The 14,502-nt window shown below is 43.7% G+C and overlaps 1 protein-coding gene across 1 annotated transcript in view; it reads left to right on the plus strand.

Moving 5' to 3' along the window:
* adgra3 (adhesion G protein-coupled receptor A3) overlaps positions 1–14,071 on the plus strand; it is a 32,318-nt gene extending 18,247 nt beyond the window's left edge. The window contains exons 4-19 of the mRNA XM_015031015.1: positions 3,851–3,922; positions 4,003–4,074; positions 4,182–4,342; positions 5,662–5,875; positions 5,954–6,118; positions 7,654–7,855; positions 7,949–8,098; positions 8,634–8,792; positions 8,878–9,045; positions 9,149–9,356; positions 9,448–9,656; positions 9,831–9,955; positions 10,100–10,223; positions 10,984–11,129; positions 11,647–11,742; positions 12,332–14,071. Coding sequence (XP_014886501.1) covers positions 3,851–3,922; positions 4,003–4,074; positions 4,182–4,342; positions 5,662–5,875; positions 5,954–6,118; positions 7,654–7,855; positions 7,949–8,098; positions 8,634–8,792; positions 8,878–9,045; positions 9,149–9,356; positions 9,448–9,656; positions 9,831–9,955; positions 10,100–10,223; positions 10,984–11,129; positions 11,647–11,742; positions 12,332–13,763 — 3,703 coding nt within the window. The 3' untranslated portion in view covers positions 13,764–14,071. The remainder of the gene's footprint in view (positions 1–3,850; positions 3,923–4,002; positions 4,075–4,181; positions 4,343–5,661; positions 5,876–5,953; positions 6,119–7,653; positions 7,856–7,948; positions 8,099–8,633; positions 8,793–8,877; positions 9,046–9,148; positions 9,357–9,447; positions 9,657–9,830; positions 9,956–10,099; positions 10,224–10,983; positions 11,130–11,646; positions 11,743–12,331) is intronic.
* Positions 14,072–14,502: the final 431 nt, after the last annotated feature.

A 14,502-nucleotide genomic window follows, 5' to 3' on the forward strand; every position in this document is an offset into this window, starting at 1 on the left:
TGATTAGAAATTGGCCTAAAAATCTGTGATTGGTTCATTTGTACGATTGTAGAAAATGTGTGCTCACACCTTCCAGAACACATTTTGGAGATAATCTTGTAAGAACTGGCAATGACATTGGAGAACTTTTGCTGTTTTAAGACATCTTTTTTTTATTATTATTAATTCATTTTTAAAGCTTAGCCACTGTAGGAACATCTGAGCCCCATTTATAGTCTGATAGCCAAACTTAAAAAATGTTAAAAAAAATTTTTTGGGGGGGGAAATAAAGTGGTGCAAAAACCCCATGCGAAACACCTTTTCTTCTCAGTTGCTCTTTGTGACCGTCTGCATGGGAATTTTGCCAGGATAAAGGTGCATCATGAAGCAGGAGTCTATTTCCAGCCTTTTGTTTTCTTTGGCCTTCTACCAGAGGCGCTCACTCTTTGATAAAGGGAAGAGAACTTGAATGTATTTATGTCCCGATCTTATTCAAATGCGGAAAACCAATCTTGGGTGGCGTGCAGCTGTTCTCATTGTGACTCGTGGGTGTAAAGCTGTGCATCCGAGTCAGTTGCATGAGACTGAGGTGGAACACAGCTTGAGTTGGATTCATCAGATAGTACCCAGCGCCTGCCAACACAAACTTTAGCTTGGCTGCTGCTGTGGAACAATAAAGAGCTCAACATGAAGGCAGTCGGCTCCCTGGTTCAGACCTGCTCTCATTTCCTGTCCAATTCTTCTTCTCGGTGTATATTCACGCTCTGCTCTCAGATCAGCAGCAACTGAAACTTTTTTTTTCTTCTTCTTTTTTTTTTTTTTACCGCTTTGCAGGTGCAACACCTCACATGGAGGCGCTCGCTAAGAATGAAGTCTGATTTTTACCGAAAAATAACTGCTTTTTACTGTGCCCTCGGTCCGTCTCAGTTTATTTACAAGGATGGGTCAAAATCAAAAAATGGAACACGCAGCTAGGCGTCTTCTCCAAGTTTTTGGAAAAATTTAAAGGGATTAATTGGCAATGATGAAAAATTCCCCAGCTTCTAAGTAGCTCATGATATTTGCCAAAGTTTACGCCATCCAGAAAGTCTTGGAAAAGCTTGAAGATTTTGCTCATAATGTTTTCGCTCTTTCTCTCGGCTCAAGCTGGTTTTTAATTCCCCCATCTGTTCCTCTCCTTCAGCATTTCTTAATTAAAATTACCTCTGCTTTGAGTGTCTTGGCAAAGGCCATTGAAAAGGAGATTTAAAGTAAAAGCTGCTGAGGTTTTGGATTGCAGTTTTTCTGCATACAGTGTGCATAGGATGATTTCCAAACATGCCCTGCATTTGCAGATTGCAGGAGGAAATTGTCAAGTTTCAGATTTTTCTAAACTTTGTGCAATACTCAACTCCTTTTATATTCTGTTTAAACTATCGCATCACACATTCTTAACACCCCAAAAATGTAGTGTTTATATTTTCTAAGATAAGTGTTTCTCCTAATTTTCCTCTTTCTCCTCTTTTTCCCACTTTTCTGCCATAAGCGTTATTCATTTAAAAATGAATAAAAGTGTAACTGGTCAGGGGTTTTTTCCAGGTATTGAATCTAGATTGAAAGTGTGTAAATTCTATATGTTATCATGCCAAGATTGAACTAAAATGAGGTTGAAAAACAAACTGCTACCCTCCATGGGGTCGGGGGGGGGGTAATATGGGTGCACTTCCTTGTCATCATGATTGCATCTTTTACCTTTCAGTTACCCACAGCTGATACATTTTCACCAGTTTGAATCCATTTCAACACCCTTATTTTGCTCTGCAGTGGATCCTTCTGGCTGCAGCCCCTTTTTAATGTGCATTCCTCCAACAGCTGAACAGGCTCTGCTTAGACCTAATCACATTAGGCTATTTTTGCTTCTCCTCAGCATGTCATACGCAGCAGCTGACATACTCTGCTGAAAAACCATCCTTCCTGCTCTTAATGTGCTACATTGCAATCTCTAAAAGCAGTGATTAAAACGTCGTTCGAGGGATCCGGTCTGGTTTGCACATTTCGTAAGATTCCCAACATAGCGGCTGATTACAGTAACTATGATCTCCCGTCTTGTGTGAAGTTTGTTTGACTTTCTTTCTAATATGAATCAAGGCAATAAAAAAGAACTGAAGGGAAAGCCCCCCTCTTTCAAACCCTCCACTTTTCCATCCCCTGCTCTGTCCTTAGCGCGGCTCACAATACTCGCTCAAATTGGCAAGCCTGCAACAGGCTGTTATTCATTCTCTGTCAAGTGGAACTAATAACCTCACACTGTGAATTCCCCGCCTGCTACCTTGAAGACAAACGCCAATAATAAAAATAATAAACGCTTTGAAGTTGGCATATGACGACCAGCCATTCTCCAGGTATAACTTTACGCTTCTCAAGCACTCCAGGGTGTAATTCAGGTAGACGTCTGTTCTTGTATCATCTCTTCATTTTTTATTTTTTTTTGCTTTGCACAATTCTGAAATTCAATCATTACTGGAGGAATATTTATTACATTTTACAGGTTTAAATTTAGTCTCTTGCAAATTTGTCTCCCATTTTCTGTATCTTCTCCGTGGTTGTCGCCAGAGGTGTTGGTGGGTCTGGGGCCCGCCTCCACAGGTGTTTGGACTGAAATAGGTTTTTCCAATGATTTTAAATGCCAACAAGAAATACAATTCAAGACTATTTAAGGTTTATTTACTTGCCAAGAGCAAGTGACACTGAAACCAATTTAATAAATCAATGTACAATAAACCACACACATTGGTGTTTGTGACAAAACAATTGTTTGAATTTTTTAAACTTGGTCTTTATTTGAGGAACAAGTTGGTGTTATTGTTTATTGCTAAAATAGTTGTTTGCTTTGAATTGCCATGTTGCTGAAATATGCTGTACAAATAAAGTTGCCTTTAATTTGTACTTTCACGCAAAATGTCTGAAGTACGATTCTGCTGTTTGTAAACGGTAGTTTAAAAGAAGGAGGGCTTTTTACACACACACACACTGACTGTACTAAAGGTTGCCGTGGCGATGTGGAGGTGATTGTGGGTGAATGTTGACTTTCCTCGAGGTTCTAAACGATAGAGGTTTAGCTAACTGACAGCAGCAGCAACATCCATCTTCTTTGTGTGTTCATCTCGAGAATCATCCAGTATTCCTCACGTCAGGTGTGTCGGACACCTCTCTCTGATGTTTTCCTGAGACGTCGTGTCAGGTCACATCCAGAGTTGAAGAAAACAGACACTTTTGATGTATTTGACATTAATCATAGGTGATTAATCGCCTCCCACCGTGCCGCTTCACCTTTTAAGGTTTCGAATCCCCCTGCAGGCCCACACAGACATTATCTAATACCGTCTTGGAAGTTGTTAACCTGTCTGCTGAATGCTAGACGTCCCTGTCCCAACCTGCCTGCTAAACTTGGTGTTTTTACTTTTGGTAACACTTTATTTGAAGGGGGTTGAATAAGACTGTCATGACACTTTCATTAACATGACATAACACCTGTCATGAACATGAATAAGCCTTCATGAATATTTATAACTGTTGTCATAAAGCGTCATTTGGTAAATTATGACACTTTTAATACAAAGTTGACATTATTCAAAATGTCTTTATGACAACTTGACATTAACCAAGAAATCATTACCGTTTAAACTTTACCTTTAATAACATAAAGTTACCTAATTTTTAAAGTGCAATCAGTAATACGTTTATAACAAATTTATGTCAGTAATGATCAAATAAAGTGTTACCTTACTTTTTAAGTGGAATTAATTTTTCTATCACTAACTTTCCCTTTATTGCTGTAAAGAAATCTCTTTTATTGCTCTTTTTTTCCCCCCCTTCTCTCCATGTTTTACAGGGACCTGTCCAACAACAGCATTAGCTGTCTTAACGGGGACGTCTTTAAGGGCCTGGACAGCCTGAGTCGGCTGTAAGTATTGTGTGTTATCCTGAATATAATGATGAGTATAATTGGTGAAGGGCTGACATCAGCTGTGTGTTTATCTGCAGAAACCTTTCAGGAAACATGTTCTCCTCATTGGCTCAGGGAATGTTTGACAGGCTGGTGTCTCTGAAGGCGTTGTAAGTATACAAAGGAGATAATTCTCTTCCGTTTTGCTCAATTTATCCATCATGCGTCGATCCAATAAAAACCATGTTACAGACATCGTGCTTGTTGTTGTTTTCAGAGAGTTTCAGACACCCTACCTGCTCTGTGACTGTAACCTTCGGTGGCTGCTGCGTTGGATCAAAGACCGTAATGTTTCTGTGAAGAACACAAAGTGCTCGTACCCTCAGTCGCTCCAGGGTCAGCTCATCACGTCTCTGAGGACAGAGCTCCTTACATGCGGTAAGGACACAAACTGGAGCTGCTCAAAATCAGACCTTTCTGTTAAAATGATCACACATTGGCCTGGTCATAAAGATGTTGTCCTGAAACGACAACCTAAATGAAAACTGAAATGCAAAACTCCACATTATTATATGTACAAGATGTTTACACAGTGCGGCATAAATACAAATCCAGAATTTTGTTCAGATATTTTCCAGGTGTTTTTCCAAGTATTTTTTTTTTCTATACAAATATTTTCCATCGCACTCTGACTTTTTTCAGTCTCATCAATTACATGAATTGTCTTTCCATTGGCAATTAATCGGTACATTTTGTATTTATGCTTTCCAAAGGACTTGAACTTCTTTTAAATTTACCATGGAGTCTGAAATGTAAGCATGATGATGGCAGACCAAACGGTGTACAGTGTGGCCCAAATATTTGCACTTTGGTTTTCTGTGGATTCACCTGTTGGCAGATTTTTCTCTGGATCTAAACTCCAAATTTTGGGGGGAAAATACAAATTTGATTTGTTCCTTGACATGCTATTGGCTGTTGTTTTAAAATCAGCCAATCCATGAGTGCCTTTTGTTTTTCTTGGCATCTTAAGCCTTTTTGTCTTTGCCATCAGGGGTCATGACAAAAATTAATATGAAAGCTTTATGTAGGGTTTTTAGGGCTGCAGTTTTAGATGTCTAGCAACCTTATGGACAGTTTAAATGCAGTTTTTTTTTAAATAAACTTTGGTTATGACCCTTGTAATTTCCTCAGTTTAATTGGCACAGATTTTGTTGTCAAACTGGTGCGCTGTGTGTGTTTGTGGAAGCGGGGCTTGTGCAATGACACGTCAGATAAGACGCAGCCTGCCCAGGCCGGCGCTGCCTTTGTTTGCACCTGCTCATGTCTTATCAGTTTGGCTCTCGCCTCCTTCTGGGATTATAAAACACATGACACAGATTTACAAGGAACTCGTTTCCTGACATGAATTATAAGTAGCCTTGAAATGCACCCAAATTCAGTTTCATTTTCATTTCATTCTTTTCGTCTTTTGTTTGCCCAAACTAAGAAAATCTACTGGGAAAGTATTTTTATTTTGGCGTTTTCCAGCCCTTGATGTGTTCACGTTTGTCCGACCGTTCCTCCCTCCCTTACATTTTCCACATATGCAGCAAGAATCTGCTGTAAATTTATAGTGAACTTTTTGCATTTATGTTTTTTTAAAAAAAAAAAAAAAAAAAAAAAGAGTCTGGAATCGTCTGCTATGTTGATATGAAAAATGTGTGGAAAGCCTTTAAAAATCACACTGATTTACTAGCCGACTCCTTGCTTCTTTCCAGATGCTCCGCTGGAGCTGCCCTCCTTCCAGCTAACTCCGTCCCACCGTCAGGTGGTCTTCCAGGGGGACAGCCTGCCGTTCCAGTGTCAGGCTTCCCTCGTGGCCGAGGACATGCAGGTCCTCTGGTACCAGAATGGCCGCATGGTCAAGCCAGATGCCACTCAGGGCATTTTCATAGAGAAACGCGTCGTGCAGAACTGCTCCCTCATCGCCAGGTAAGACTCACGTCCACGTCTGCCAAGCATTTTCACGTCAAATGAACATCTAATTTCCGTTCCCATTTTTCCAATCAGTGCCTTAACCATCTCGAACATCCAGCCCGGTTTCACGGGGAATTGGGAGTGCCGGGTCCGGACCAGCCGGGGGAACACAACCAGGACTGTGCACATTGTGGTGCTGCAAAGTTCTGCCAAGTCCTGCGCTCCTGAACGCATCTCCAACAACAAAGGAGAGTTCAGGTAGATATTGAAAAGTCACGCTGAATTTAATGTTGAACTGTAAAGATGCCATTTTCTGTCCAATACAGTTTTGTGGCTTTTACTGAATTATTTGTACTGTTACATTTTAGGGAGAAATGATTATACAATTTACAGCTTCAGTTATGAATCAAGCTGGCATTGGGTCATCATGGGACCTAACTTATCAAAATGATAAACATTTTTAGAAAAAGAAAATTCGAGCAAGACAACCAAGACTGTATCAAAAATATGTATTTTTGATAAGTTGTGCTATCCGTGCGTCCTTTAATTTGACTTTTTACCACCATGAAACTCACTCATGGACCTGGCTAATACTAAGATCAATGTGAAAGTCCCAGGAGCTCAATGAAGATCTAAGAAGGAAAATTGTAGATTTGCACAGATTGGGGAAAGTCTTTGAGCTAAACAACTTTAGATTGAAGTACAAGTTATTCAGAAGCATCACCACTTGGCAAAGGGCTTGGAGACAAACAGCCAACCCCATCAACCCCTGATGAAAAGACATTGGTTAGGATGTTTGGTAGCAACCCAGCAACCACACAGCTCTTCTGTAAACTGTAGTGCCTCTGTCCCCAACGAAGTCAGTTTTAAATTAAAAAGCGTCTCGTTTAAAAAGCAGTGTCTTCAATCTTGACTCAAACATTTAGTTTCCCACATGGATCTGGTAAAGCCCTTCTGGAGCTCAGCGTTATGGTCAGATGAGGCAAAGATTAACCCGAGTGTCCATAACAACAGGAAGAATGTTTGGAGGAGTGAAGGTGAGACTTTCAGAGTCGTAATGAACATAAAAAGTATAGAAGTGGCTTCTATCACTTTCCAGTCCTTGATAAATTTGGAGCAAAGAAAACTGAGTGTAATTTTAAAGGCACTTTTCTTTTTACATGTTTTTATTAACTTTTCATCTCTGATTTTCCTAATTATTGTCCAACCCATTGACTCATGGTTACAGAAAGCACAATTATGAATTTCACTGCCTTTGGGTTCTAGATCAAGTTTTTGAATTTTAAACTGTATTCAAAGTGATCAGGATCACATACTGCGTTTTAAAGAATATTAAATAAATGTAATTGGTCCCAAATCTGTAGATCTGTAAATATGGTGGTCTAATTTAATCAAAATGCCCAAAGTTAAATTAATAAAAAATATTAGGAAATGCTTTAAATATGATTAAAGGTGTTTGTTGTAGTCCTTCATCTTGGATAGGAACTGTTCAGGTGATTCATTGAAAGCCCAGAACAATAAAAATTTACTGCAAAGGAAAAAAAACTGATTAATCGAGGTTCAAGTTTAATAGTCGGGTCGATTTCAAAATAGTTGAATGCATTTATATCAAAGCAAAGACATGTTGCTGTATGAGTGCGTCTTTGTTGCTTTGCCAGCAGTGCCACCTGGTGGCTGATTGTAAAAATTACAATTGCATAACACACACATTAAAATGTAATTTAACTGAGGGTTAGAAAGAGGAAATTGAAAACGTTACCCAGATAAGTTTGACTGGAGTTTAATTTATCCAGGTGGCCCCGCACTCCGGCAGGAATCAAAGCCTACCTTCCCTGCAACTCGCCGACGTCCAGCGCACGCGCTTATTCGGGCGTCCCGAGTGAAGAACGACAGGCGTGGCGTCACTGCAGCCCCGAGGGCCAGTGGATGGAGGGCGACTACTCCCAGTGTCAGTTTCAAAAAGAGGTCACCAGGGGTCTCTACGTCATCAACCAGGTTTGTATCCTACTGTTATTTTTCTTTCCCTTTTCTTTCTTTTTTTTTTTTTGTCTACACATTGAATCAACTTTCTTCTTGTGTTTCTGACAGATGCCTCTAAACGAGACCAATGTTGTAATCAAAGCTCAAAGCCTGTTGGTGTACACGATCGATGCTGCCAACCTGTCAGACAAGATGGACATCATCTTCATGGCTGAAATGATTGAGAAGTTTGGCAAGTTTGTGGAGAAGTTTAAAGACGTAAGTTGAAGATGACAAGATTTGATCAAAGCAGCTGTTGGCTTTAAGTCAGCTGGAGGTTAAAAACACTGAAAAGCTTCTTCTTTTTAAGTTGCTTAGGCTTTCTAACGTCAAACCCGTTTTGACGCGTAGTTTTGAAATGCAGTCTCTTGTGAACTTTTTCATCTCAGGAACTTTTAGACATTTGAAATGGTAGCACATAATTGTGAAGTGGAAGTAAACATTGGCTTAGCCTCAATCTTATTGGGCAATTTAAAAATACTTTATTTATCCCAAATGGAAAATAAATCTTGTTATAACTCCTGTCATCCAAGTATCTTCAAACAGGTGTTGTGGATGATGATGCTGTGGGAAGGAAAATTGACTCTATTTACCTGTTGGTTGACTTCTGAAGGGAGTTGATTGTACTGGATTTTGTTAGCGTTTTGATAACACATCTAAATGATGTAGAACTATTTGAACGGATTGTGTCACAATGAAAAGGTTTGACTGTGTTCTTGTTGAGATTTATACTTTCTCCTCTTCACTTTCCCAGCTGGGTGAGGTGATGGTCAACATGGCCAGCAACCTGATGCTGGCCGACGAGAGAGTGCTGTGGATGGCCCAGCGTGAAGCCATGGCATGCAGCCGCATCATCGCATGCCTGCAGAAAATATCCGTCTACCGTCTGGCCACGGCACAGGCTTTCTCCCTGGTCGGCCTCACTAATGAGCACTAAAACGTTCACCGGGTTTTTGTTGACGGAGACGAGCATTCAGTTTTTCCTGTCGTCCTCTCAGACGTCCCCCAACATCGCGCTGGAGGCCCACACGGTCAGGGTCAACGACTGGAACGGCATGACCTGCATGCTGTTCCAGAGGCCCAGCCCGGAGCGGCTGCCGGGCCACGACCGCCAGCTCACGTTCAAATGCAACACCACCGGCTCCTTCGCCTCCGTCCTCTACAAGGTCAGCTTCCAGCAGAAATGTCCATAGTGTTTGTGTGTCCAGTCGGTTGTCCTAGACGGCCAGGACGGGGCGCGTTCTGTAAAATCCGTTTGTGTCCGAACAGAGCACCGTAGTGGAGGCTTCGCTGCAGCTTCCGCGGTCTCTCTTCAGTCAGGTTGCCACTCCTGGGCAGACGGACGATAACGTTTACAAGCTCTACCTGCTCGGCTTCCGCAACGGGAAGTTCTTCCCCTCCACCGGGAACAACTCCCTTCTGGCTGACGGAGGGAGGAAGAGGAGTGTGGCCACGCCTGTGATCATGGCAAAGATGGGCAAGTCCTGCATATACAGTCTTGGGGAAGTTTAAAATCACGCATCATCTAAAAGAGACAATTTTGACCCCGTAAATCTCTCTGCCATCAGACGGCGTCGCTCTACGTTCTCTGAAGACCCCCATCAACATCACCCTGCGGCGCTTCGCTCGCGGCTCCGACGCCGTCTCCGCCCGCTGGAATTTCAGCCTGGCTGGCGATCAGGGAGGGTGGAGGAGCGAGGGCTGCCGCATCCTGGAGAACCATGACAACTTCACCACCATGTCCTGCAACTCTCTGGGCAACTACGGTCTGCTCATGGTAGGTGGAGCTGCCCCCATGTCGTTTTAAATGTTTAAAAGGAGCAGAGTCACTCATATTTTATACAATTGTCTCGCCCTCTAGTGGCCATTAGTAGTTAGAGCTAGAATAGCCTCTAGGGTTCATAAACGGTGTGAATGAAAGCTGAAGCTTCTCCATATTCCTCTGTTTTAGGACTTGAACACCATCGAACAGTTCTCTCCAAGCATCCAGCCGTTACATCCAGTCATTTACGCTACAAGTGTCATCCTCCTCCTCTGCCTGTTCACAATCATCCTCAGTTACATCTACCATTACAGGTAAACACCAAAATAAGTTTGTAATGGTTAGTTTAGTTGTGCAAAAATACTTGGAGGTTGTGGTGTAATGTGAAAAAAATTGCAAACATTCAGAGCATATAAAATTGGAAGCTTCTGGGGTTTTTTTGTTTGTTTTTTTTGCAGGTCTGTTCGTGTGAGTCGCAAGTTTTGGCACATGCTGGTCAACCTCTGCTTTCACATGGCGCTCACCTGTGGAGTTTTTGTAGGCGGCATCAATCAGACACGATACGCCAGCGTCTGCCAAGCAGTAAGTGGGAATCGTCCTTCCCTCCGCACTTTAGACTCCAACTCTCAGGTGTTCCTCTTTCAAGCTTCGTGCTCGACAGTCATAAAAGAACCAGGGATTTTGATGTTTTCTGGGAGGGAAAAGGAATGCCGTTGGCTAAGATAACTGATCTTATGAAACATGGGGAATTCAGTAAGAGATGCGTTTTCTTGGCTTGAGGTGAGCCTACATCTCTTTTCAAAGTGTGTTGTTTCACTTCTACAAAATCATATATCTTCTCCTAAAAATGAAACAGAGCAGACTGTTAAGCAAATTCATACAGCTGATATACCCTACATTCACTGGGCTCCTCTGTTTTTGTAGATTATTTGTCAAAAGAGTATTTATTAGCAGTTCTTTGTTACTAATAGCTCATCAGCTTTAGGCGTCTGAACCTTTTCTGTTTGGTCAGGTTTTGAATCAGAGATCCAATGAAGATATGGGCAAGTTTTTGCCATTAGTCATTTTCTTGTCACTTTTTATTGACATAATGTAAATCTATACAAATCTGCCTGACTTAAACATGTTTTTTTTTTGTCTTTCCCAGTTTAAATTGCTTATAAAAGTTGTGCTGAATAAATAAACTCAACTTAAACGTTGGATTTCACTCAAATTTTTATTGTGAGCTTATTCTGCTGTCTCAATTTAGGGTTCAAGCGCTGATTGTTGGAATTTACTGTGATGTCATAAATTCACTGAACTCCTTTGCCCATACATGACATTGCAGCCTAATCTCTTCCAGGTGGGTATTCTGTTGCACTACTCCACTCTGGCGACCGCCCTGTGGGTGGGCGTGACGGCACGCAACATTTACAAGCAACTCACACGCAAAGCCAAACGCTACGAGGAGCTGGACGAGCCGCCGCCACCCCCACGACCGATGCTCAGGTTTGTTTCCACCTCCAGAGAACGATGAAAGCAGAGTTCATGGGCGGGATGGGAAAGTCTGGAATTTCACTATTTTCGTGTTCTGGAAAAATATTTTGTTTTTCAGACTCTCTTCCCCTTTCCCATGTCGGTCTATTTATCCATATTTCGATCCAACCATTCAATCCGTGGATTCCACCCATTCATCCGTATAAGTTTTAATCCATCTGTCCATATATGGATAGATATACGTACATCTATCCAGCCATCATTTTTTCTTCATTCATGTTTATTTCAGGTTCTTTGTTGAAATCTGAAACCTCTGTACAAGTTCAGTGGGAATATTTTTCTTTATATGTACATTTTGGAAGAATATTTGCCAATAATTTTAGATTTGAGTCTTGTGCAGAGCTCCTGAGTATGTGTTTAGTAATCCAACTGCATTTATACAAGTGTAATTTATATAACTGTAACATAACTGACTTGTTATGGAAATCCAAACACTGAAATGCGTATATTTTTTTGCTTCATTTTCCAGGTTCTACCTAATCGGTGGAGGAATACCCATCATTGTCTGTGGAATTACTGCGGCAGCGAACATAAAAAACTACGGCAGCCAAAGATATTCACCATAGTGAGTAGGATTTCGCACACTGCAATTAAAAATTCCCAGCTTGCGCTTATGGAAATGCTGCCATTAAATCTGGACATCAGCATTTAGTAAGGAAGCGCTTCAAACCACAACTCCTCCAGAGGTCCATTATTGGGACAACCACGACTGCATTGTTTTTTAGAATAATGCAGATTTTTATACGAGGGAGGGAGAACGTTATTCCCCAAAGTTCCGATTATGGAGTCCCGTTAATGATATGTGCATCCAGGCAACACGCCGCTGCTCCCTGTTGTGGCAGCTGTTCCGATCAGGCACCATGGCTGACTAATTGAGAAATCTGTCCTGGAGTCTTTAGAGTTTAATTAATTTCTTGCGTGCAAAAGATTTTCAGCTCTTGTCATTAAACTTGACAGGATAATACCTGCAAAGAGTTGGAGGCAAAACTTGCACAGGAAAAAAAAACAAAAAAAAAAAACACTTAAACTATTTGTTAGATCTGAAGTTTGGACTTTCTTTGGCAACTTGTTCATTTGATGTGCACTCTGTATTTAGATAATAATAAAAGAAATTGACAGGTGTCTTAAGTCCTGCCGGTCTTCTTCCCTTGTAGTTGCTGGATGGCCTGGGAGCCGAGCATCGGGGCTTTCTACGGACCAGCTGGGTTCATCGTCTTCGTGGACTGCATGTACTTTCTCAGCATCCTGCTGCAGGTGCGCCGACACCCCGAGCGGCGCTACGAGCTGAAGGAGTCCAGCGAAGAGCAGCAACATCTGGCTTCAGGCAGCAGCGAGGCCACCCCCGAGGGTCCCGGCAGCCTCTCCCACCCCCTCACCGCGCAGCTCCAGCCGAACAAGGCGTCGTCCTCCGTGGCGTCGGCCCCCCACGCCGTGCCCCTCTCGGCCCTGGAGAACGAGCACACCTTCACCGCTCAGCTGATCGGCGCAGTGGGGGCTTTAGGTCTGTATTCAGGCCTGTGGGTGTTCGGCGCCATGGCGGTATCACAGGATCACCCTTTCGACATGGCGTTCACCTGGCTCTTCGGGTTGACCGCGCTGGCGCTCGGGGCGTTCATGGTGGCGCACCACTGCGTCAACAGACAGGACATGAGGCGGTTCTGGTTGCAGGTGTGTTGCTCCGGAAGGCCGGCGTACTCTGTGCAGGAGGAGGTCCTTCTGCCTCAGACGGGGATCGCCGTGATGTCGACGGCGACGACCGAGAAGGCCGATGGCCAGTCGGCAAAATGCGGCCACAGCAGCGCGGATTCTTCATACACCAACAGGAGCGCCCCGAGCGTTCGCAACTCCGGCCATGGCAGCAAGCTGACCAACCTGCACGCGGAGGCGGCTCAGTGCAAGGCAGCCTCGGCCCCGGCGACGGCCAACGGCACGGCTGTTCTGGACAACAGCCTGACCGAGCATTCGTTAGATAATGAAATTAAAATGCACGTCACACCGGTGGAGGTGCAGTTCCGCCCTTTGAGCAACATTAGCAATCCGGCAGCTAACGGAAGCACGAGCAGACATCAGAAGAACAGAGCGCGAGCGCACAGGGCGAGCCGGCTGACTGTGCTGCGAGAGTACGCCTACGACGTGCCCACCAGCGTGGAGGGCAGCGTGCAGAGCGCCCCCAGTAGGCGGCACCACTACTACGACATGGCGGCGCGCAACAGTCGCCGCGCGGCGTACATGGCCTACAGGGAGCGTCATCAGAGCCAGCTGCAGCAGGACAGCAGCGACAGCGCCAGCCTGCCGCGCCGCTCCCGCTTCTCGGAGAAAGGAAGCGGCGCTCTGCTCGAGAACGGGACCGCCGTGAGCATAGAGGCAGAGCAGGCGGCTCCCGCCGGGTCACCTGCTGCCAGTAAAGACGCCGTGCCGCCGCCGGGCAGCTCAGAACCAGAAAACCAAAGCAGCAAGTGGTACGGACTCAACCTGGTCACTCAGAACGGCGGCACACTGAAAAAAAACGGACAAGCGGTGCCTTTAGTGAACGGTGACGGCGCCTGCATAAAAACAGGTCTGTGGAAACATGAAACTACTGTGTAGCAACAGTTTCCCTCCTGAGGACTGCATAAATAAAACTCTCATGCTTTGAAACTGTGAAATATCTCTTTATGTTGACTTTGTGACTTTTTTTTTTTCAGAGAAAATATTGGAAATTAGCAGGAAAGCTGCCACTGAGCTGTCCTTGTAGATATGCTTTTGTAAATGTTTTATTTTTTATAACTTTTAATCCAACACTGTTAATTTGAGTTCTGTTAATTTGAGAGTTCTGTAAGTGAGACTGTATGCCTTTCCCCTCATGCTTTTTGCTTCCAAGATTAGTAATAAAACGGTTTCATTTACCTATTTAAAAGTTTTTTTTTATTCTTGCAACATCACAAACATTTATCTTTTGTCCCTCTGGGCCTCGGAGCTCTTCTGCTTTCCTCCCATCAGGACATGACAACCTGGTAATTGGGTTCCTTCGCTGACCTTCAGGTGGCCTCGGGTTCCCGTCTCCGCACCGATGCAGCACTTTAATTGCGACCAGCAGCGACGTTGGCCATCCGTAGGAGTTTTCTCCCTGCCTGCTGACGTAGCCGATGAGATCGCTGCGCATCCTGGGCTCCAGCCGACTTCATTTCCCCCCAGGATGTGATTGACAGCTGACTCTCTGGGGTAGGGAAAGGCTGCAGGGAAAAGAGAAGATGATGAGAGACGAGCTGTCTTCCTTCTCCTGCAACTCATTCCAAGTGTCCTCCGCAGCAGCAGGGCTGCTGAACCCGGGTCCCGCTCGCTTGAA

The sequence above is a fragment of the Poecilia latipinna genome, unplaced genomic scaffold (assembly GCF_001443285.1).
Source record: "Poecilia latipinna isolate Pla-1442-1.1 unplaced genomic scaffold, P_latipinna-1.0 Scaffold197, whole genome shotgun sequence".
Classification (NCBI taxonomy): Eukaryota; Metazoa; Chordata; class Actinopteri; order Cyprinodontiformes; family Poeciliidae; genus Poecilia; species Poecilia latipinna.